The 24,223-nt window shown below is 37.8% G+C and overlaps 1 protein-coding gene across 1 annotated transcript in view; it reads right to left on the minus strand.

The window, feature by feature from the left end:
- LOC106086105 (protein masquerade) overlaps window positions 1-24,223 on the minus strand; it is a 30,146-nt gene that overhangs the window by 5,509 nt on the left and 414 nt on the right. The window contains exon 2 of the mRNA XM_059368414.1: window positions 21,518-21,698. Coding sequence (XP_059224397.1) covers window positions 21,518-21,698 — 181 coding nt within the window. The remainder of the gene's footprint in view (window positions 1-21,517; window positions 21,699-24,223) is intronic.

Consider the following 24,223-nt stretch of genomic DNA (forward strand, 5'->3'; position numbering starts at 1 on the left):
TTTTGTTCGAGAATCTCGGAACAAATCAGAATCTCGGAGCAAATCACCTATCTGTTAGATGTATTGATCTTATATTATTTATATCGTTAAAAAGAGGATTTTGATTTTGGCAAATCAAGCATAAAGGAAATATTGATGAAATGAGGTTTGTGTCTTAAGTCTTTCGTTTATAATCTTGAATTTGTTTCAGTAGGTCTCAAAATGGAATGTCAATAAAATGTTGAAATAATTCTTACAAAATTACCAAACAAATTACAATACGAAATTAGCAACTGACACAAAATCCGCATAATTTTAAATTTATAGGGATTTGTTACGAATGCTATAATTTTTATTAATAACAAATTTAGGAATAATACATAATAAAAACAAGTTTCCATGTAATAAAGAACAACCTAACTAAACAATAACAAAACGTTGATGTTTGGTGGAACCGAATTTACAATACAAAATATACCAAAAAAAAAACAAAGTAAACTAAAGTGTGCTAAGTTTGGCTGGGCCGATTCTTCTATACCCTCCACCAAGCTCTGCATTTGTCAAGTCTTTGAATGACTTTTCCAATATATATGAGCTACATCAAGTTATTGACCGATATGGACCGTACTTGTCGTGTCTGTAAGAAGTCCTAGAAACTGCCACCTCAAAATTTCAAGCCAAATCGAGTAAAATTGCGCCCTCCAGTTGCTCAGAGAGTGTCAAATTGGGAGATTGGATTATATGGCAGCTATATAGGTTATCAACCGATTTAGATCATACTTGGCGCAGTTGTTGAAGGTCATACCAAAACAACATATGTAAAATTTTTATCAAATTGGATAAGAATTACGCCCTTTAAAAGCTCAAGAAGTATAATCGGGGGACCGGTTTACATGGCGCCTACATCAGGTTATGGACTGATTTAGACCATACTTGACACAGTTGTTGGAAGTCATACCAAAACGATGTATACCCTCCGCCATAGGATGAGGGTAAACTAATTTCATTATTCTGTTTGTAACTCCTCGAAACATTCGTCTAAGAACCTATAGAGGATATATATTCTTGACCGTCATGACATTTTAAGTCGATCTAGCCATGTTCATAAGTCTGTCCGTCCTTACGTCTGTCGCAATCACCCTTACTTTCGAAGGAGTAAAGCAAGCCGCTTGAAATTTTGCACAAATACTTCTTATTAGTATAGGTCGGTTGGGTTTTTAAATCGGCCATATCGGTCCATGTTTTGATGCAGCTGCCATATAAACCGATGTTGGATCTTGACTTATTGAGCGTCTAGAGAGCGAAATTCCTAACAAATTTGGCTAAAATTGAGCATGACGTGTTTAAATATGACTTTCAACTAATGTGCTAAGTATGGTTCAAATCGGTCCATAACCTGATATAACTCTCATATAAACCCATCTTGGATCTTGACTTGAGCCTCAAGAGGGCACAATTCTTATCCGATTTGGCTGAAATTTTGCATGAGGTGTTTTGATCTTGACTTCTTGAGCCACTAGAGGGCGCAATTCTTATCCGATTTGGCTGAATTCTTACATCAGGTTTTTTGATATGATTTCCAACAGCTGTGCTTAGTACGTTTGAAATCGGTTCATAACCTGATATAGGTGTCATGCAAACCGATCTGGGGTCTTGACTTCTTGAGCATCTAGAGGGCGAAATTCCTATCCATTTTAGCTGAAATTTTGCATGACGTGCATTGTTGTGACTTCCAACAACTGTGCGAAGTATGATTCAAATCGGTGCATAACCTGATATAGCTGTAATATAAACCGATCTGGGTTATTGACTTTATGAGCCTCTAGAGGGCGTAACTTTTATCAGATTTGGCATGCAAAAGGTCATGGGAAAAGCCATGACCTTTCATATGCGTGTCAAATATTGCCTGAATCGGTCTATAGCCCATATAAAACGACCTTCCGATTTTGCTTCTTGAGCCCCTACAAGGAGCAATCCTTATCCGCATGAACTGAAATATTACACAATGACTTCTGCAATGGTCTTCAATATTCAATTCATTTGTGGTCCGAATCGGAATATAACTTGATGTAGCTCCAATAACATAATAGTTCTTATCCATTATTCTTTGTTTGCCTAAAGAGAGATACCGCAAATTCGATCCATGGTGGAGGGTATTTAAGATTCGGCCCGACCGAACTTAGCACGCTCTTACTTGGTTTTACATTCACTTTGTTTAGAACTCTTTTTATTCACTCTATGTTATATATTGGGTTGCCCAAAAAGTAATTGCGGATTTTTTAAAATAAAGTAAATGCATTTTTAATAAAACTTAGAACTTATAAACTTTAATCAAATATACTTTTTTTACACTTTTTTTCTAAAGCAAGCTAAAAGTAACAGCTGATAACTGACAGAAGAAAGAATGCAATTACAGAGTCACAAGCTGTGAAAAAATTTGTCAACGCCGACTATATGAAAAATCCGCAATTACTTTTTGGGCAACCCAATAATTCTTATGCGATTCCCAAGGTATTCATATTTTCCCTAGGAAAGCCAAGTTCAATAGCATTTCATTTGGAAACAAAGATACAAAGTTGATTAGCACTTCTCAATGCTTTGAAACAAAGAACCTCACCTTAACTTTAAACAAATGTTGGTCTATTTTGAAATTCTTTACAAACTTGAACTGTTGAATCCTCCAATTTATTGTCTTCACTTGCCTCTCAAAACACAGGAGAGATGGTGTGGTTATGTGTGTTAACCACCACCTGGTTATGTCACTTTAAGTTTATGGAAAATTGACAATAGGAAAGAGCAGAGGTAGAAGGAGAGAGAGAGAAAGAGGTAGCTGCATAACAGCTTTTCTGGTCATTCATGTTGAATTCTATGAATGGAATTCTACCGTTATGACTTTGATAATTGACCAACTAGCAGCCGTTTGAAGATCATTATCACAATTTCAATGGCCATGGCGATGATGATAATGAAGAAAATGATGCATGCGCTCATTATTTTCATGCTACTTTACATGACAGCATTGACATAGTTTTCTGGGGGATTTTCAGGTTTTTTCAGTTTGGTTTTTGCTTTTTTTTTTTGCATTTTACGGTTAAAATTGTTTCGATGGCTGCATTACTTATCCAACAAATAAGGCCACAATGAGAATAATCCGCAGTGCAAGTCTTCGTATTTTGCTTAAACCCATACAGGGTGTTTGTTAAACGCATGTGTGCTTTTGATTTTCTTTTTTTGCTCGCTTTACTTGAGTTCCCTCCATACTTGGCAAGGGAAAGACTTTCACTTGGTTTGCAATGCCATGGAATTATTGGAACGGAAGTCAGCGAGTACTTCCCTCACTACATAATACGCACATGAAGAGAGACATTGAATGTTAATAACTACGTTTGCCATAAAAGTCTGTTGATTGATTTAAGCATACTTGGGAAAAAAAGTCCGTTTATATATGGTTTGGCTATACGAAAAGAAACAAAAAAGACGAGCGACTGGCTAGACCATATTAAAGTTTTTGAATTATAAAGAAAAAGTGTGTCGTTCTGGTTCAGATTTGACATTTAGAAAATTTATTACAAGTAGAATAATCATAATAATGATAAACAACCAATTTAACTGCAAAAATGTGGTGTGTGGGTATTGAGAAGTTAGCATAAAATATATGGAGTTGAAATTAGACCACGGTATCTAATTAAAGTTTTATCAAAAACCAGTAAGGACAGACAAAAGTCGGGCGGTGTCGACTATATAATACCCTACACCACTGAATCTATGTATAAATCTACTTAGACTTTAATTTTGAATACCTATTGAAATATCAAGGCCTCCGTGGAGCATGCCCGCCTATGACGCCCAAAGTCTGGGCTCAAATCCCGGCGTGAACATCAGAAATAATTTTAGATGTCGTTATGCCCTTACTAATGTTGGCTACATTTGTAAGGTATCCTGCTTTGTTAAAACTTCTCTACCAAGTGGTGTCGTAATGCGACACGTCGTTCGTACTCGGCGTAAGAAAGAAAGTCCTTTATCATTGAGTTAAACTTTTATCGAACTGCACTCATTGATATGAAAGAAGTATCCCCTGTTCTTTAATGGAATATTAATGAAAATTAGTATTTAGTATTGAAATATCGAATAGAACTTTGCAAGATTTTCTTACGGAAACATTTGTAATATATTTGGTGTAAAATTAAAAAAAAAAAAATAAAAACAAGAAAGAGTGCTAAGTTCGGCCGGGCCGAATCTTGGGAACCCACCGCCATGGATTGCGCTAAAAATTTATTCAAAATAAATTTATTTGAAGGGCATAATTTTCTTCTACATACCAAACTTCTGCCAAACCAGCAAAAATTAAAGCTTCTGGGAACCGAACAAGGATGGTCGAGACAGCGGTTTACATGGGAGCTATATCAGGTTATAGACTGATTTGGACCGTATTTGGCATAGTTGTTGGAAGTCGCAACAGAACACAGCATGCAAAATTTCAGCTGAATCGGACGGCTTGTAAGGGCTCAAGAAGTCAAATCGGGAGACCAGTTTATATGAAAGCTATATCAAACCGATTCAAACCGAACTTGGCACATTTGTCGAAATACATAACAGAACACTACATGCAAAATTTCAGCCAAGTTGGACAAAAATTGCGGCTTTCAGGGGCTCAAGAAGTCAAATCGGGAGATCGGTTTATATGGGAGCTATATCCAAATCTGAGTCTGATATGGCCCATTTGCAATACCCAACGATCTACATCAATAAGAAGTATCTGTGCAGAATTTCAAGTGGCAGGCTTTACGCGTTTGACCGCATTCACTGAGTTTTTTTTTTTTTTTTTGAATAATTTTGATTTCAAGGAGTCATATCGGGACAAATCGACCGATTCGGATAAAACTTGACGCTGATGCTGTAAGTCATCAGATAGATTTTTGTTTCAAATTTTAGCCGACTCAGGTGAAAACTTTGGCTTCTAAGTGCTGAAGAAGTCAATTCCGGGAATCGGTTTGTATGGGGGCTATATCTGTCTATAGATAGATTCAGATAATACTTGGCATGGATATTAGAAGTCACAACTCAAGTCTTTGTTCCGAATTTCAGCCAAATCGAATGACAAATTAGGCTTCTAAGGGCTCAGGAAGTCAAATCCGGAAATCGGTTTCTATGGGGGCTATATCAGTTTATAGACCGATTCGGATCATACTTGGCATGAATGTTGGAAGTCATAATTCAAGTCTTTGTTCCGAATTTCAGCCAAATCGAATGAAAAATTAGGCTTCTAAGAGAAGTCAAATCCGGGGATCGGTTTATATTGGGGCTATATCTGTTTATAAACCGATTCGGATCGTATAATGGCATGGATATTGGAAGTCTTAACTCAAGATTTTGTTTCACATTTCTATCAAATCGGATGGAAATTGAGGCTTCTAAGGGCTCATGAAGTCAAATCCAGGGATCGGTTTATATGGAGCTATATCTTATTATAAACCGATTCAGATCACACTTGGCATGGATGTTGGAAGTAGTAACTCAAATTCCAAATTTTAGTCAAATCGGTTGAAAATTGAGGCTTTTTAGGGCTCAAGAAGTCAAATCGGGACCTCGTATTATATGTGGGTTATATACAAATCTGAACCGATATGGCCCATTTGCAATCCCCAAAGACCAATAGCAATGAGAAGTATCGTGATTTCGGCAGACGGACGGAGGAGCATGGCTAGATCGATTTAGAATGTCGAGACCATCCAGAAAATATTTACTTTATATGGTCCCAGATCAATATTACGAGGTGTTACAAACTGAATGACTAGATTAGTATAGCCCCATCCCATGGTGGTGGGTATAAAAACGCATCCCCCATGTTGACGGCCCCCACAAACGTTTTAAGGACCATGATTTGCGTATATGCACCTGGAATGTCCGCACTGCTTATAGAGAGAGTGCAGTGTACGCATTGGCGAATGTATTGGAGAAATGCAAGGCAAACATTACTGCCATACAGGAAGTGCGATGGCTCGGCGTTGGACGTCACCACTTGGTGACGCCTTATATTATGGCTGACTTGAGACGAGGCATGAATTTGGCTGCGGATGTTGGGCCAGTCGGAAAATAAAACACCTTGTCTCCCGGTTTACTCCGGTGCATTAGAGGCCAGCCATAAAAGCCAAATTCTTCATCATCTGCCTTATTTGCGCCCTTGCCCCGACTGAAGACACACCCAACCAAAATTGTTATTCAAAACAACAAAAATGCTTGCTAAAACAACAGTTTTTGTCTGTTGAAAATGGGAAAGCTGTATTAGCAAACATTTCGGTCTGATGTTTTGAGTACACAAGTTTGCTGAAAAGAAATTGTATGCTACTTATTATGGTTGCCTGTTACTTGTTTTGATTGATTTAGGCACTTTTTTAGAAATTTTGTTGGAAGAGATCGATGATTTTAATTTGCGGAAACTAAACACTCCAATAATCTCAAACTTTTTCACCATTATCACAGCAGTGTAATAAATTCTAGCAACGAAACGTCAATTACCGATTTGATTGCTATCAAATAATTCAAATACAAACCTAGTTAATAAGGGTAAATTTTTAGCGGAGTCCATGGTGGAAGGCACCCAAGATTCGGCACGGCCGAAAATTTTACTTGTTTTATGTTATCTTACTCACAGCAAACTGAAATACTTCTGTTACTGTTATACCCTCCACCTTAGGATGGGGGTATACTAATTTCGTCATTCCGTTAGTAACATCTCGAAATATTGGTCTTAGACCCCATAAAGTATATATATTCTTGGTCGTCATCAAACTTTTAGTCGATCTAGCCATGTCCGTCTGTCTGTCGGAGTAAGACTAGGCGCTTGAAATTTGTAACACATACTTCTTGTCAGTGTTGGTCGATATAGCTGCCGTATAAACCGATCTTGGATCTTGATTTCGACTTCTTGAGCCACTTGAGAGCGCAATACTCATCCGATTTGGCTGAAATGAAGTATTTGGTTACGACTTCCAACAACTGCGCTAATTATGGTTCAAATCGGTTCATGACCTGATATAGGTGTCATATAAACCAATCTCCAACAATTCTTATACGATATGTCTGAAATTCTTCATAACAAAGGCCTGGAGATCGAAGTAAACAGGCGTTAAGTTCTGCCGGGCTGAACTTTGGATACCCACCACCTCGGAAATTCATAATTCATGCCCCCATAGCAGCTATATAGAAATATGGTCCGATTTGGACCAAATTCGGCACGGACATTGAATGGTCTCATAAGTACAAGTCAATTTTTATTTTTGTAGAAAAAAATATTGGTCTTTCTGGTAGCTATATCCAAGTATAGACCGATCTGAACCAAATACGACGCGGATGTCGGAAAGTCTCATAAAGTCTCTATGCCAAATTTCAGCGAAATCGGACTATAAATGCGTCTTTTATGGGACCGAAACTTTAAATCGAGAAATCGGTCTATACGGCAGCTATATTCAAATCTACCCCGATCTGGGCAAAATTGAAGAAAAATGTCGACGGCCTAACAAAACTCACTGTCTCAAATTTTGGCAAAATCGGACAATAAATGCGCCTTTAATGGGCCCAAGACCTTAAATCCAGAGATCGGTCTATATGGCAGCTATATCCAAATCTAGACCGATCTGGGATAAATTAAAGAAGCATGTCGATGGACTCAACACAACTAACTTTCCCAAATTTTGGCGAAATCGGACAATAAATGCCCTTTTTATGTGCCTAAGACCTTAAATCGAGAGATCGGTCTATATGGCAGCTATATCCAAATCTGGGTCGATCAGGGCCAAATTGAAGAAAGATGTCGGGTGGCCTTACACAACTCATTGCACCAAATTTCAGCAAAATCGTATATTAAATGTGGCTTTTATGTACCTAAGACCTTAAATCGGCAAATAGGTCTATATGGGGGCTATATCAAGATTTAGTTCGATATAGCCAATTTTCGAACTTACCTGCCTATGGACAAAAAAGGAACCTGTGCAAAGTTTGATATATTTTCAGGGCCCTAAATCAGGCATATTTACCGACCAGGTCAATGTGGAGCTTTAATGAAAGGTATTGGCGGGTAGAGCAAGAATTGATACCCACTTTCGGGACCACTTTTTTTGTGGACCTACCCCTTTTCCAAAATACCCCAGAAGCAGCTATTTTTTACTGAGCATCGCAATATGGGGCTCAGAATACGAATTTGATAACCAAATGTAGGATCATGTATTTAGGGCATCACACCTTCCCCAAAACACCACCCAAAGGGTAAATATTTTTCGACCATGCCAATATGTGACTCAAATGAAAGGTATTTGAGATTAGAAAACGAATTTGGTTACCAATTTTGGGGCCATGTGTTTGGGGGACGCCTCATCCTGTAAAATCCCCTTAAACCAATAGCAATATGGAGTTTAAATAAATGACACTTGAGAGAAGAGCACGATGCTAATATTTTTTCAGGGCCAAGTGTCTTGGGGACGACCTCACCCCCGAAAACACCCCTAAATCAGACATCATGCGAATATCGGGCCGAAATAAAGTATTTTACACCTTCCAAACCCTCCAAATTCGTTGACCAATAAAGATCATATGGGATTCAGATAAAGGCACTTATATTGTTAAATTGTCAGTCAAGCGATAGACTATTTTCGTAGCATGGTATTTCACTAAAAACTCTTTAAATGTCGAAAATTAATATTCAAAGGAAAATTTCTTCATATGTAAAGTAAAAGAAGGCGCAGCGGAGCGGGCCCGGTTCAGCTAGTAAATGTATTTAATTCCATTCAAATTTAGTCTATTAAAAAATAGCATATGTATATACGAAATATGTGTATGTAAAAAATTTACCTAAAACTTTGGAGTATAAACCTCAAATTCGTGTTCCAGGAGGTTTATATATGTGAACCATGTTGCATCGAAATAGAGGTTGCGCGCTTTTCGCAAAAAATTTAAAACAACATTTGCATATTTTTAATTAAATTTCTAATTGATCCAATTAAAAAATTAATTGGATATATCCAAATTCCAATCACTTTTTAATTGGTTCAATTAAAACATGAATTAATAATTTTCCATCATTTTTTTAATTGTATATGCAATCTTTTTGATTTTTCAATTATCTATCTTAAAAACTGTGATTGATATTGTCATTTTCGTGATTGAAGCAGTTTCAATTAAAAAATTTGCTGGATCAATTAATTTTGTGATTGAAACCGATTTTTAATTTTTTCGGTGCCGCCTATGTCTTTTGGGACCTCCGGTATTTTTTAGTTTGGTTGATACATTATTGTTCCCGCTTAAATTGAATTGCAGTAATTGTAGGTGCTAGAGAAGCTTGGGCAAAATTCCATTGCTCCAAGGTTCACAGAAGTTCAATATATTTTTAGTTTTTTTTTGTGGTTTCACGACTTTTGCCAAAGAAAGTGTGTTTTTGTTTTCTGTTCGTTATGACTCAATCAAATGATACAATACCTACAAATCAATGCCCTCACCAATAAAATAAAAAAAAGACCGACTGCATTAAACAAAGCTGCAAGTATTTTGTTAACGAAATTGAAATTGAAAACATGACATAAACATTAACGTACATCGTACTACTCACAGTAATTACTCATATCAATGGCCAGGCATCTGACAAATGGGAAAATGAAAGTTTTGTGGCAGACAATTAGCCAAAAGAAGTCTAATAGGAAAGTTGACACATTCGGGCAGTGAAGACAACGAAGATAATGATGAAGATAACGATGTATACCCGACTTGGACACATCTTCATTTCAAGAAGAAAAAGCAGGCTACCAGCTGTTGTGCTAGGGGAAGGTAATTTCTATTAACATAACAGCAAATATTTTATGAAATTTTTATTACTTTCGCTTTAATCATGTTGTCAAATGGAATTCATAATTTTTAAAATTGAAATCTCAAAAAGAACCTCCCCTTAGGAAAAGAAATGAAACATGAATTTTTTTTCTATTATTGATTTTGTATATTGGAATTCCGACAATGTGTGACACATTTTGACCCAAATACATTGATTAACAGGTTATTTGGGTTTATGACCATTTTGTTATGGTCCCTCAGCCATGTTTGGCTCTTTGACAACAAAATCAAAGACCTCAACTGAATTCTAAAATCGCAGATTAATCCAAGCAGAAAAAGGGGTGAAGACGAAACAAAGCTTGCTTTTGTATTGGTTGTGATTGAGTTGCGTTTTCAACCATTTCTTGGCGTAAAAGTTATGTTTGTTGTGTGCGTTGCTCAGCGCTGCAGTGTAAACATTTTCAATTAGCATTCAACACCTATAACTTTCATTCAACTTTTAAGAATCCATTTCAAATAGGAACAGACGAAAAAGTTTAAAACATTATTGAAATTCTCTAACGAAAGTGTCATGGCTAAGCTTCACTGTGTGTAATAAAAGCTACACTGTGGCTCATTGTTATAGGGGAAGAGCGGCAAGTGGAATTTTAATAAAAAAAAAACTTCAATGCATTAAAATACAATCAATCAAATATTTTAATGCTCAATACATTTTTTTTTTAAAATTCCACTTGCCGCAAATTTCCCGTAAGAACTATAACAAATACAAGCGTGCTAGCAAATTAGTGCATAAAGCTCAGTAGCACAGTTTATTCAAGGCCCGCTCCGCTGCTCCATCTTTCACTCTCTTATGTTATGTGAGACATATACTGGCATGGTAAGAAAATAAGTCCTGTTTGGGGGTGCTGGTACGGACTTTCATTTGAACCCTATATTGCTATGGTCGACAAATATGCCAGTATGGGGGTATTTTTATGGGTGAAGCGGACCCCCATATATCAATATATCACCCATATCTCAAATATCTGTCATTTGAGCCTTATATTGTCATTATAGATCTACATTTCCATTTGGCGGGTTTTGGAGGTGGAACCCACAAAAAACCCCTAGTTTTTTGGGGTAGGGGAGACCCCGTAGACACCTTGGACCAAATTCTTATAGCAGATGTGTACTCAACTTCCAAATACCTTTCATTTGATACCTATATTGTCCCAATCGGTAAATAAATTTTGTTGGGGGGTTGGGATGCGGTAAAATTATCCCGTTGGGTGCTGTTTTTGTGGGTAGGGAATGTCACAAGTTTTATGCCAACTTCGTATTCTACCTTTCATTTGATACAAATATTGTCCTAATCGGTAAACATGTCCGTTCGGGTGGGTTTTGCGATATGGTGTCCCCCCTGGTTATTGTATACCAATTTCGTGTTTTTGGGGTACCGTAAGCTGGCAAATTTCGCTTAAGTCGGTGCACCCATCTCCGAGAACTGGCGTTATTGAAAATAGGGCTAAGAGGGAGGGTCCGCCCTTCCCTTGGATAGTAAAAAATGCAACTCCCTATTATCACTGGGGGCACCAACTCTACCATCTGTGAACAGACAAACAAGCAAACGAAGCGCAACAATTTCATTTGTATATAATATATTAGCTGAGCAGGGCCCGCTCCGCTGCGCCTTCTTTCTCTCCCTTATTTTATCTGTGCTCTATACTGGCACGGTCAGGAAAAAGTCCTGTACGGGGGTGCTAGTACGGGCTTTCAAATATATCGCCCCAATGTGGATATCATATTGGTGCTCTACTCCCAAATTTCTTTTATTTGAGCCTTATGTTGCTATGGTCGGTAAATATGTCCGATATTTATCTGATTCGTACTCTTGTCTCAAATATCTTTCATTTGAGCCAAATATTGTCAATATTTCGTTAAATTTCCATTTGACGAACTTTGGACGTAGGGCGGTTTCCTAGATATCCCACTCTAAATAAGAATTCCAAATTTCTATTTTTGAGTTATTATAAACAAACAAAATTTCGCTTAAATCGCCTCATCCATCTCCGAGATCTGGAGTTTTTGCAAATAGGTTAAGGGAAGGGTCCGCCCGTTAAAGTTTGGATTTCAGATCTACTTTATTCTCTTGGTTTCGGTGGTGTATTGGAGTAGCAAAATGCTTTGCCCCGAAAGTGGATATGACATTCACACTCTACTCCCTTTAATCACATGTGAGCTCCATATTGCTATAGTCGGTATATGTGTTTGGTTTGGGGGGAATTTATGAGGTGAGACCCCCTTGAAACACTTGACCATAAAACATATACGAGGGTTGCCTTTTATATTTCCTTTCATATATTAAAAATCGAAAATCGCTTTATTGTTTTTCAAAATATTCCCCAATTAAGATCTATACAATTTTTGCAATTCCATTTGTCGAAGCACTTTTGCTACTCTGATTGAGGTATCTCCAAAGCATGCATTCTGAACGCATCAACCACTTTTTTCGGAGGACTATACGTCGGATGACTCATTAAATCGATGTTTTAAGTGCTCAAAAATTATGGCGTTCCTTATTTTTGGAGCATTTCTTTCAACCAATCCACACGAGCCTTTTTTTTAAGAGGTAGACCAATTATGTGGGACGCAACGCGAACAAATTTTTTTTGACAGTCAAATGTTCATGCAATATTGAATGTATGCTGGTCCCACTAATGCCTAAGGTTGTCTAAGGGATTGCCCTCTGACACTTCCTTTCACTTGAGTACAATACGAATATATTCTCGGTCGTCCTACATGATAGTTTGGTTTTGTTTTTATTGTGAGGAGAGAATTGATCCTCCCGACACTAAGACCCAAAAGACAATTTATTAAAGTCCCTTATTGTAGCGACATGTAGCTGCTGAACAGCAGGATGTGACCAAGATCCTTATATCAACATTAGATTCGATCTCTACTGTCATAGACCTTTCTTTTAATTCCTTTATTATCCCAATCGAACTACACGTACTATTGAAGAGTATTTAGTGGGTTGGTCTGTCCCAGACTTTGTCCCAAATGTGTATACCAGATTTGTAGTTATCTCCCAATGACCTTTCATTTGATACCCATTTTGTGATGTTAGATATTCATGGCCGTTTTGGGGGTTTTTGGGGTTGGGGAGACCCCGTAGACATATTGGTCCAAATTCTTATAACAGTTATGTACTCAACTTCCAAACACCTTTTATTTGATACACATATTGTCCCAGTCGGTAAATATATCCTACTGGGTGGTTTTGAGGGGTGGGGAGGCCCTCAGACACCAAGGATTGCATTTTTATGTCAGATTTGCAACTTTCAGAAAGATAGCTCCATTTCCCGTTTTTTGACTTAATGGGTTCGTCAATAAGCAAAATATGTGTCATTCGTCAGGTGAAAATCCACATGTGCTTCACGAATCAATACTACACCAACAAAAAATAACAGTTTGGCGTGGTTTGCATGCCGGCGGCATCATTGGGCCATACTTCTTCAACGACGATGCCAATCGTAAATGAACAAAGTTACCGCACCATGCTCACTAATTATTTTTGGCTTGAGTTGAGGGATATAGGCGTGGACAACAGTTGGTTTCAACAGGGCGGTGAAACAAGCCACACAGCACACGTTACAATTGATTTATTGAACACTAATATAGCACACTCGATTGGCAGCCTTGTTCATCCGATTCTCAAGAGGATAAATACCTGGTCTTTACTCTTGACCAGAAATTGAACTGGAGAAAAAGGTTGAGAAGAGAATCTAGCGGGGCTCTATACGTGTCGCAACTCAATAGGTAGGAGATGGGGATTTAGGGCAGGGACAGTCCCCTGGATGTACACTGCTGTGGTTTGGCTGAATTTAATCTATGAGAGCTGCACTGAATGCGGGACTTGATCTGAAACCTTTGTACTGGCACGTGGAGTGCGCGGCATTGAGGACTGCTTTCAGACTGTGGGAGACGGGTAAATGGAGCTCTGCGGATTTCCGACATTCATTTGTTCTGCTGAAGGACGCTATTGTGGGACGACTACGTAGCATTGGCCAAACGAGAGACTATCTTTCGGAAGGATCTTACTTCGATGGCGATCTGGAGGTGGTCTTTCCGTGGAGGGAGCTTTGGAATGGGGGTTTCCCGCCCTGCTTGGGTGTCTCTGTGTTTACAGGGATGTGTCCAAGCTAGATGATGGGATCAGGCCAGGGGTTTTTGTTGAATTCCTAGGTTTTTGCGATCCTCATGGCCTTGGATGTTATCCCGAGTGTGGAGCGGCGGCCCTGTCAGACTGTCACGATTTATGTGGACAGTTAGGCGACGCCAAAGGCCTTGGCTGCTGGTCATGTGAAGTCAAGTTTTGTCGGGAAATACAAGGAGTGTCTTGCAAATTTGGAGGCTGCTGTCCGATTGTGCTGGGTTTCGGGCCATTATGGCCCGATTACCAAATGGATTACCGATGGACTCTGAGAGTGCGGCACCTTTCACAGTGCTGGCTGTTTGGGATGGTGGATGCCTACTTCGACGAATGCGCAGTCTTGGCGTGGGCAGGAAGTCGGTGGCTGCGTGGTTGACAAGGCCCTGTGGATGAGGTTCTCTGGATTGTCCGTGAGTTGAGGAAGAGCGACCTTGGATTGTGGGTGGGAGTCCTGACCGGTCACGGCAATGTCAGGTTGCTTACATCACGATGGGCCCGGGATGATGAGGATATATGCATGGTCAGGAGGGATGAGGAGGAGCAGGCTCTACAGTCTTTCGACCCTCCAGTCATTCTGGACTTCTGTAAGGTCCTAGGATGGTTAATGGGGTGGCTCTCTAGTCGATGAAAATTTTTTATCGGTCTCTATTTTCAGCGGTGGTTATCTCCTTACTAATGCTGGCTGTGAGTTATACTGCCATGTTAAAACATCACCGTTCGGACTTGGCATAAAAAAGGAGCCAGCTTGTCATTGAGCTTAAACTTTAATCGGATAGCACTTATTGATAAGAGAGAAGTGTCCCGTGTTCCTTAATGGAATGTTCAGGGGAAATTTAGTTTTTTGTCTAGGAAGAACAAAAAAGACCAGAGGCCTCCGAGTGAAGCGGCTGGCAACTGAGATTGCCAGTGTAATAGGCTGACATAATCATGTCAACAAATTTCCATATTACAATATGAGAGTTCTTCAAATGGTCTCCTTTCTATTCACATCGAATAAGGGCCACATCAAGCCAAATATTAACAAATCGTATGTATCTACATGTCGTTTCCATATTTGGATTTTGGTTTCTTGTTTTTTTTTTTTTAGTTTTTGTACTCCTTGCATTTTCAAGAGAATTCCATAATCAAATGACTTCAATTCAATTTTTGTTTATGTTTTTGTCGACAAGACAAAAAGTTCGTGTCTTAAGTCTTTTGATTACTATATAATGAATAAACTTGTTTTGCTTTTACCAAAATTTCTTATGCTGTAAGCCTCAAGAGTTAAGTGAGCTAACAAATGTAGTCATAAATTTCCCTTTGCATACAATTTTCTTTTTTCTAACTCGATTTCATTTGTAAAATTGCTCATTAAATTATGAAATTGAAATAAGTGTCCGTCAAATATGAATTAAATTTAATACTCAACCTTGTGGTAGTTCCGTAATTTCAAGTTTTTAAAATTCCAGAGAAATCAAAAAACAAACACTAATGCCTCATTATAGCTTCCCTAGTTTCGTTGTTCTTTTTTGGCAAATTCAAGCCAAAAAATATTTATTTGCCAAAAAAAGGTGTACTTAACGGAGATAATTGTGTTAACGGTTTGAAATTTCGCCGCACACAACATGTCACCTCACCTCTTCTTCGTCCCCAACAATTCAATTTCTCACAGCAAGTAGGCAAATAAAAAGGGGCTATCGTACTCTCCCGGCAAAATGAAAAAAAAAACAAACTGGCCACCAATAATGTGAACAATTCATAAAAACTAAACTTACGCACGCATTCGCATACACACACACACACACTCACTCGCTTACTCTTTTAAGCCCGCTCTATTCACTTGCCATGGCTTAAGCTAACAAACAGACCAAAAAAATGTAAGAATAAAGATGACAACGTAAAGACTACATACGGCCAGCAAAAAGAAACAGAGTTTTAGCGGCACATTAAACCAAAACAGAAAGTATGTCAGCTGCATAAAAAAATCAACGTTGTGACACAGAAGCGCAGAGAAAGAAAGACGACCAAAAACAAAAAAACATAAAAAAAGAAAAAACAAAAACGTTCGTGCTTCCAATATGAATATCAGCAGACTGGGATAGGCACCGCGGCTATGAGGCGCAGCCACAGTCACAGAAATTTACTGCTGCCAGATCAAGCGACAAACTCTTAGAAAAACATCAGAATTTCCAAATTAAATCGCACATACTCCAGAGAGACGGACAAGTTGATGGACTTTGACGCTACGCTACCCAAGAAAATGCCAGGCACAGTGGCTGACAAAATATCTCAAATTTGGAGTTATGCTAAAAACATGGAGATTAGCATGTACGCCTGTATCATTGAACAACCGGGTTGGAATGCTGGCGAGAACATTAGAAACCAGTAAGGAAGGGCAAAAGTCGGGCGTTGCCGACTGAACAATACCCTACACCTACCCTTTAAGCACAATATGGAAGCTATATCCAATCCTGAACCAATTTTAATGGTCGTACGTCAAAACGTTCTGACTCTGATTTTGCTGGAAAATATCAAAATATCCAAAGAAAATATCAAATTGCAACTGGCATCACTTGGGGTTGCCTAAGCCAGAAACATATAAAAGAGCCTTCGTATGTATGTATTTCCCCATTTTCACTTTTTGTGTCCTTGTCAGAGTATTTATTTACTACATCACCACTGTGCATTTGTTTGTTACACTCAGAAGGAATAGAGATAGACCCTGATTTGATTTAGCTATTTCCGTCTGCCTGTCTGTTCAGCTCATTTATTCAGTTCGGTGTATTTGTTATACCCACCACCATAGGATGGAGGTATACTAATTTCGTCATTTCGTTTGTAACACCTCGAAATATTCATCTAAGACCCCATAAAGTATATATATTCTTGATCGTCTCGACATTCTAAGTCGAACTAGGCATGTCCGTCCGTCTGTCTGTCGAAATCACGATAGCGGTCGAACGCGTAAAGGTAGCCGCTTGAAATTTTTCACAGGATCTTAATATTGATGTAGGTCATTGGGGATGGAAAAAATGGACCATATCGGTTAAGATTTAGATATAGCTACCATATAAACCGATATCCCGATATAACTTTTTGAGCCCCTGGAAGCCGCAATTTTGTCCGATTTAGCTGAAATTTTGCCTGTGGTATTCTGTTACGATTTCCAATAACTGTCTTAAATATTGCTCCCATGTAAACCGGTCTTTCCCACGACCATGGGTTCCCAAGATTCGGCCCGGCCGAACTTAGCACGCTTTTACTTGTCCATTTGTTGCATAATTTTGGGCTTGGCCGACCCAGCTGGGAATAGACTCCAAATTTTTACAAAGTTTCGTATTCTACACTCAAGTACCTTTCGCTTGAATCCCATAATGTTCCAATCGGCTTACATGTCCGCTTGGGGTGGTTTTTGAGGTGGGGCTGCCCCCTGGGGCTTGACCTTAAATTTTATATAAGTTTTGTATTATACACAGAAAAAAACTCTTAGCAAAACCAACAACCAAATTTGTATGTGAAACTTTAAATTCTCAACGAATTTTAGCATTAAATCGAAGACATTATTTGTTGAAGTACGCAAGTAAGTCTCTACAAAAGACTTGACTGACTCCATTAAACTTATTTTAGAAAATTCGGCATAAAAAAATATGAATTTCGTATTAAAAAAAATTTTTTTTGAGTAGTTTTTACCTTTCTTTTTTAATATAAATAATTGAGACACTTATTGTGCAGCAACATTTCATCATAAAGAGCATGATGTCAGTAGCCTAGAGGATATGTGCAAGACTACCAAACATGAGATCATGCGTTCAATACTCTGCTGCGCCAAAATTATAAAAAATTGTTTTTCTGGGTAATAGTAGAGTGTCACAGAGGATAACCCGAGAGCAACAGTAAAACGAACTAAACAAAGCAGCGCGAGCCGAACAAAGAAAACAAAAACACCACCATCCGAAGCAAAGGACAAACTGCGTTGGCTGGTTAGATGGTTTTTTGCCTTGCTTATGGATATATTGTTGTTGTTGTTATATGTTGGATTGCAAGGAATGTCTTTTAAAAACAAAAATGTATTTTGGGTTGTTGAGATTCAAAATAAATTTTTGCAAGAAAATTAATAACTTTGGTAGTTGTTGTTTTTTCGACCAAAGTTGTTGTTTTTCAAAATTATTTTTATCTGTGTACTTCTAACTGCATTTCATTTGATACCCATACTGACCCAATCGGTAAACATGTAATTGTTGATCGGTTTTTGACTTCACTTGAAAGGCCCTTGGAAACGCATTTATAAAGTTATCTTGTGAAAATTTTGCACAGCAATTAACTCCTACCATATATACGGTCAAATTTCTTCGTTTCAAATTTCAACATATTTTAATTTCGACGATATAGCAGGCAGGGTATTCAATTGTCGGCTATGCCCGACTATAGCGCCTCCTTACATGTGTATATACCTTTATGGATTATAAAATACAATAATGGAATCATAGTCAATTATTCGCATTTTTAAGGCTGAGTCATTGTTGTTAAAACAAAAGATTTAAGACACGAACTTTGTTATATGAAAATTTAAAAAAGAAAGCCCAAAGTCTATGTGATTCAAAATAAAAATAATATTTTCAAGCATAATCGAATAAGGTTAATGCAGTTATTTTCACAATTTTCATAGTTTTCCGTAAAAATTGAGAGTATTTACGGCAAAGCTTTACACAAAATACAATTTTAATGCAGCCCACCATAGGGTCGGGGTATACCGACTTCGTCATTTCTATAAATTTTCCATATTCTTGATCACAGTGACATTTTAAGCCGATCTTGCCCTAACTGTTCGTCCTATCGATCGATCGTTTCAGTTTGACATCTTCAGCCCCTGGAAGCCGAGATTATTGTCCGAATTTGGATGAAATTTTGCTCATTAAATTTTCTTACGACTTCTAGCTTTATGCTAAAGAGAACAAGCAAAAGCGTGATAAGTAAGGATTCTGCTAAAATATGGGAGCTATATCTGGTTATAGACCAATATGGACCGTAATTGGCACAGCTGTTGAGAGTCATAACAGAACACTATGTGCAAATCGGACAAAAATTAATGCTTCCAGGGGCTCAGAAAGTCAAATCGGAAGATCGGTTTATATGGGGCCTATATCAGGTTGTAGGCCGATATAGATCGTACTTGACACAGTTGGTGGAAGTCACAACAGAACACTGCATGTAATTTCAGCCAAATCGGACGAAATGTTTGGCTTCCAGGAGCTCAAGAAGTCAAATCTGGTGATCGGTTTATATGTGCGCTAGATCCACGCGCTCCGCGCTAGATCTCCCACGACCTCAATCAATATTGAGTATCTGTGCAATGCGGCAAGCATTGCGCGTTCCACCTCTATCGTGAATTCGACAGGCGGACGGACGGACTCGACTCAGAATGTCGAGACGACCAAGAATATATATGCTTTATGGGGTCCTAGAACCATATTTCGAGGTGTTACAAACGGAATGACTAGATTAGTATACCACTATTTTATGGTGGTGGGTATAAAAACTTAAACTGTTTCAAACAAAACAAAAAGGATCCATTATCATTGAGGTTAAACTTGATTGAATCATTTGAAATAATAAACTATTATTATTTTTGAAAAATTCAAAAATGAAAAAAAAAAAAAATAAAAAACACGTAAAAAGGTGTTAAGTTCGGTCAGGCCGAACTTTGGATACCCATCACCTCGGGAATATATCTAAACCACCTTTCGTCAAAATCCGGTGAAAATTTATACCTTATGCCCCATAGCAGCTATAACGAAATATGTTCCGATTTGGACCAAATACTAATAAGTTCAAGTCATTATTCAATTGTGTATAACAAAATGTTGATCGTTTTAGTAGCTACATCTAAAAATAAACCGATCTGAACCATATACGACACGGATGTCGAAAAGCCTAATGTAAGTTACTATGTCAGTGAAATCGGACTATAAATGCGCGTTTTATGGGGCCAGGACTTTAAATCGGCGGATCGGTCTATATGGCAGCTATATCCAAATCTGGACCGATTTGGGCCAAATTGAGGAAGAATGTCGAAGAGCCTAACATAACTCACTATCCCAAATTTCGGCGACATCGGGCAACAAATGCGCCTTTTATGCGCCCAAAACCGTAAATCGAGAGATCGGTCTATATGGCAGCTATATCCAAATCTGGGCCGATCTGGGCTAAATATCAGAAAGATGTCAAGGGACCTAACGGAACTCACTGTCCCAAATTTTGGCAAAATCGGACAATAAATGCATAGGCCTAAGACCCTAAATCGGCGAATCGCTCTATATGGTCGCTATATCAATAAATAGTCCGATATGGCCCATCTTCGAACTTAACCCGCTTATGGACAAAAAAAGAACCTGTGCAAAGTTTCATCTCAATATCTGTATTTTTAAAGAGCGTAGCGTGATTTCAACAGACAGACGGACGGACATGGTTAGATCGTCTTAGATTTTTACGCTGATCAAGAATATATATACTTTATAGGGTCGGAAATGGATATTTCGATGTGTTTCAAACAGAATGACAAAATTAATATACCCCCATCCTTCGGTGGTGGGTATAAAAATAAGTCAGAAGGTATAACATACAAAGATCAATGCTTTATCTCTCACCTAAATTACAACCAAAAAAATGTTGTAACCTTATCCAAGATCATTTACTTTAAGAAATGTCTGGAAAACATATATGAGCCCAATTTTTTTTAATCGGAATTTCTTATTGGCACTTTAAAATAAATCATAGTGTTCTATACAAAAAAAAACTTATAAGAAAAGTTTTTGCGTCAAAATTTTGTTTCAACAAGTACGACAATTTTTTTTAATATTTTCAACTTTACAATTTAATGTTCAAGTTAAAAAGCGGTTTTAATATTTAATGCCCACTGTGTTGCGATTGAAATATCACGAAAAAAAAACAAAACTCCCATATGGATTTTGTCGGATAAATGGCTATCACTTTTCAGGCCAAACTTGAACGAAAATTAGAACTAACGGTCAGTGTATTTTTTTATATATGCCACAGAAGTTATACCAAAAAAGCGATCCATAAACAGAACACTATATACACATACTCACTCACCGAACTTGAAATTTCATAAAGATTTCCTTTTTATTTTTTCCAGACTTTTCGAAGAGTTTGAAATAATTTTTAATTCCTAAATTTTCCACATACACTGTTAAGGCTTTTGCTTTGCTCTTTTCAGTGAAAACAAGTATGTGTTTTGTTAATATTTTTTATAGAAGCACAATTGAAACAATTAAGATTTCCTGGTTGTTGAAACAATGAGGATCCTTTTCTTATTTCCTTGCAATTGCATTTAATTTTTTTAAAAGGTCACCTTTTTGTAATATTTTCAATACCTTTTTTGGAATGGAAAAGAAATGCAGATACTTTTCTTGAGGAATTTTGGAATTTTGCTTTCTTCTTCACTTTTTCTTAAAGATATTTTGCACGACGCGTATTCCTTTAAAGCGTGTGTTAAACCAACGAAAGCTCTTGCTAAACTGAATTGTCCACGATTACCAATGGACGAGTAATGCGGCCATTTCTTTCGATTTGTTTGGTGAACATTCTTTTTACACCGTCAACAGTAACAGCTACGAAAGCAGCAAGAGCAACAATCATGACAGCAGCAGCATAACAGCACAGGCCTTTGTAGCAACAGCAGGTGGCAGAATGACTGGCTGAATGTCTGCCTGCATAGCTGTGTTCAATATCGAAAACATTAACTCAAACTGTAAATACAAATTATCCACTATGAGTTCCAAACAGACATTCGTCCAAACAAAAATCTTCAGTTCTTCTCTGTTTTGGCTTTTTTATTCAACTTCAACATCTTTGAAAAGTTGAAATTGGAAAACATTTCTTTTACCTGTTGCTCTCTTTTGCCCATGATCTCAAGAACTTACTCTCTTTCTCTACAAATCCTCTTTTATTTAATCTCACCCCATAGTATACTTACCTTCATTCACTCGTATCTTAAATCATTTCAAAGAGAACTAAAAGTTGTTATCGCCCTCACAATACCTATGCGCGAACATAACATCTGTATGGTCATTAATCTCACTTCCCTCTGGATAGTCTTCAATGTGGTCCATAGAACGTTTGTTGTTTCTCTGGCTTTACTATACAATGTGTGTATGTATGTATTTTGGCATGCATGTTGTCCAACCGTCATCAGGCATCTTAGGTATGCTGAAGATCATCAGCAAATTCTTATAGCAAAACAACACCTGTTTTGTCCATAGGCAACATTCTTGGTTGCAGAATGCCTTGAATGCTTTTCAGGTATGGTGATTAGAATGCAGTGTTTAAGGAGTACATAATGTGTTTAAACATGCAACAGGTATAATACGATCAAACTTTTATGTCACACTCTAATTGCTGCACAATCGGAGATTTGCGCAAACTGAGTTGGGCAGATTATGCTGAAGATCATTATTTAACACTGAATGACAACTGTGGAAAATCTATATTTTTCTTATTGTACGACTATAAACAAGTAAAAGCGGGTAGATTCGGCCGGGCCGAATCTTATATGCCCTCCACCATGGATCGCATTTGTCGATTTTGTTTTACCGGTCTCTTTTTAGGTCAACAAATAATAAAAGAAAATAATTGATATGAGGCCGCTGTAGAGCAGAGGTTAGCATGTCCGCCTATGACGCTGAACGCTTTCTTGAACCTCTAGATGGCACGACAAGTTTCGCTATGACTTCTAACAGCTGTGCTAAGTATGGTTCAAATCGGTCTACAACCTGATGTAGCTGCCATATCCGATCTGGGCACTTGATTTCTTGAGCCTCTATAGGTCGCAAGTATTATCCGATTTGTCTGAAATTTTTTACAACGGCTTCTCTCATGACCTTCAACATACGTGTTAATTATGGTATGAATCGGTCTATAGCCTGGTACAGCTCCCATATAAACCCATCTCCGTATTTTACTTCTTGAGCCCCTAAAGGGCGCAATTTTTATTCGAATTAGCTGCAATTTTACACAACGATTTCTACTATGGTCTCCAATATTCAGGTTCGAATCGGACCATAATTTGATATTATAGCTCCAATATCATATCAATTGCAAATTTTGCTAATGAACATTCCACTTAAGAACAGTGGCAAACATGTCACATATCAATGAGTGCAGTCCGATTCAAGTTTAAGCTCAATGATAAGGGGCCTCCTTTTTATAGCCGAGTCCGAACGGCGTGCCGCAATGCAACACCTCTTTGGGCAGAAGTTTTTACATGGCATAGTACCTCACATATGTCGCCAGCATTAGGAGGGGAAAACCATAGCGGAAAATTTTTCCTAATGTTCTCGCCAGGGTTCGAACCCAGGCATTCAGCGTCATGGGCGGAAATGCTAACCTCTTCGCTACGGTGGTCTCCCTTTTGATGCACCTTTTTCTAATCTACAAATTTTCAATCATCCCTTCGACTATACTTTCGATTGTTAAATTCTTTGGCACTCCCATTTATGCATCTGATACCTTAAAAGTGAGACAAGTTCTTGTTCTCACTAAATTTGAAGATATCAAAAGACAGTTAGCAGTTTCAGTTTCTACAAAATTCTCTCACGCTGAAAACTGAATATTTTTCTGAAAAAAATAAACCCAATATATTTTACGAAAAATCTCTGTGATTCTCATTTTCAGTTAAGGGGTTAGTTTACTTTTTTCTAATAATCAACAAAAGCTATTAGAAAAAAATGAGAAAAAACTATTCAATCATCTAATGATTGAAAACAAACCCTTTGTTTAATCATCTAAAAACAAAAGATAGATAGTCTTCTCTGGGATGGCAGACATTAATTTGCATACAGAGTGTCTTTCAATCGAAAAATGTTCCCAAAAAAGGATGTTTCGGGGCAACAACAACATATGCAACAACATCAATGCCATTACCAAATTTACCCAGGGAGCATCAGTGAGAAATAGCCTTAGGCTGTGCAGCCGTCTTCGTATGCTGTGTATTTGAGTGTTTGTCTAGGTTCGTGCTTGGCATGAAAAATGATTTTTTAACCCATTTTTTTTGCCTACTTTACGAAATATTTACTTTAATTTTTTTATAGACAACTTTCGATTTTTTTCGTCATAAGAATTTTAAATATTCAAATTACAATTTTTTTTTTTTGGTTTTAAAAATTTAAAATGCTTTTCAAGCCAAGCCATGCAGTTGTTGCCATGGGCTTAAGTAGCCTGGGAAAAACAAATTTAAGAAATTTT

This window comes from Stomoxys calcitrans, chromosome 1 (genome assembly GCF_963082655.1).
Source record: "Stomoxys calcitrans chromosome 1, idStoCalc2.1, whole genome shotgun sequence".
NCBI classification, from domain to species: Eukaryota; Metazoa; Arthropoda; class Insecta; order Diptera; family Muscidae; genus Stomoxys; species Stomoxys calcitrans.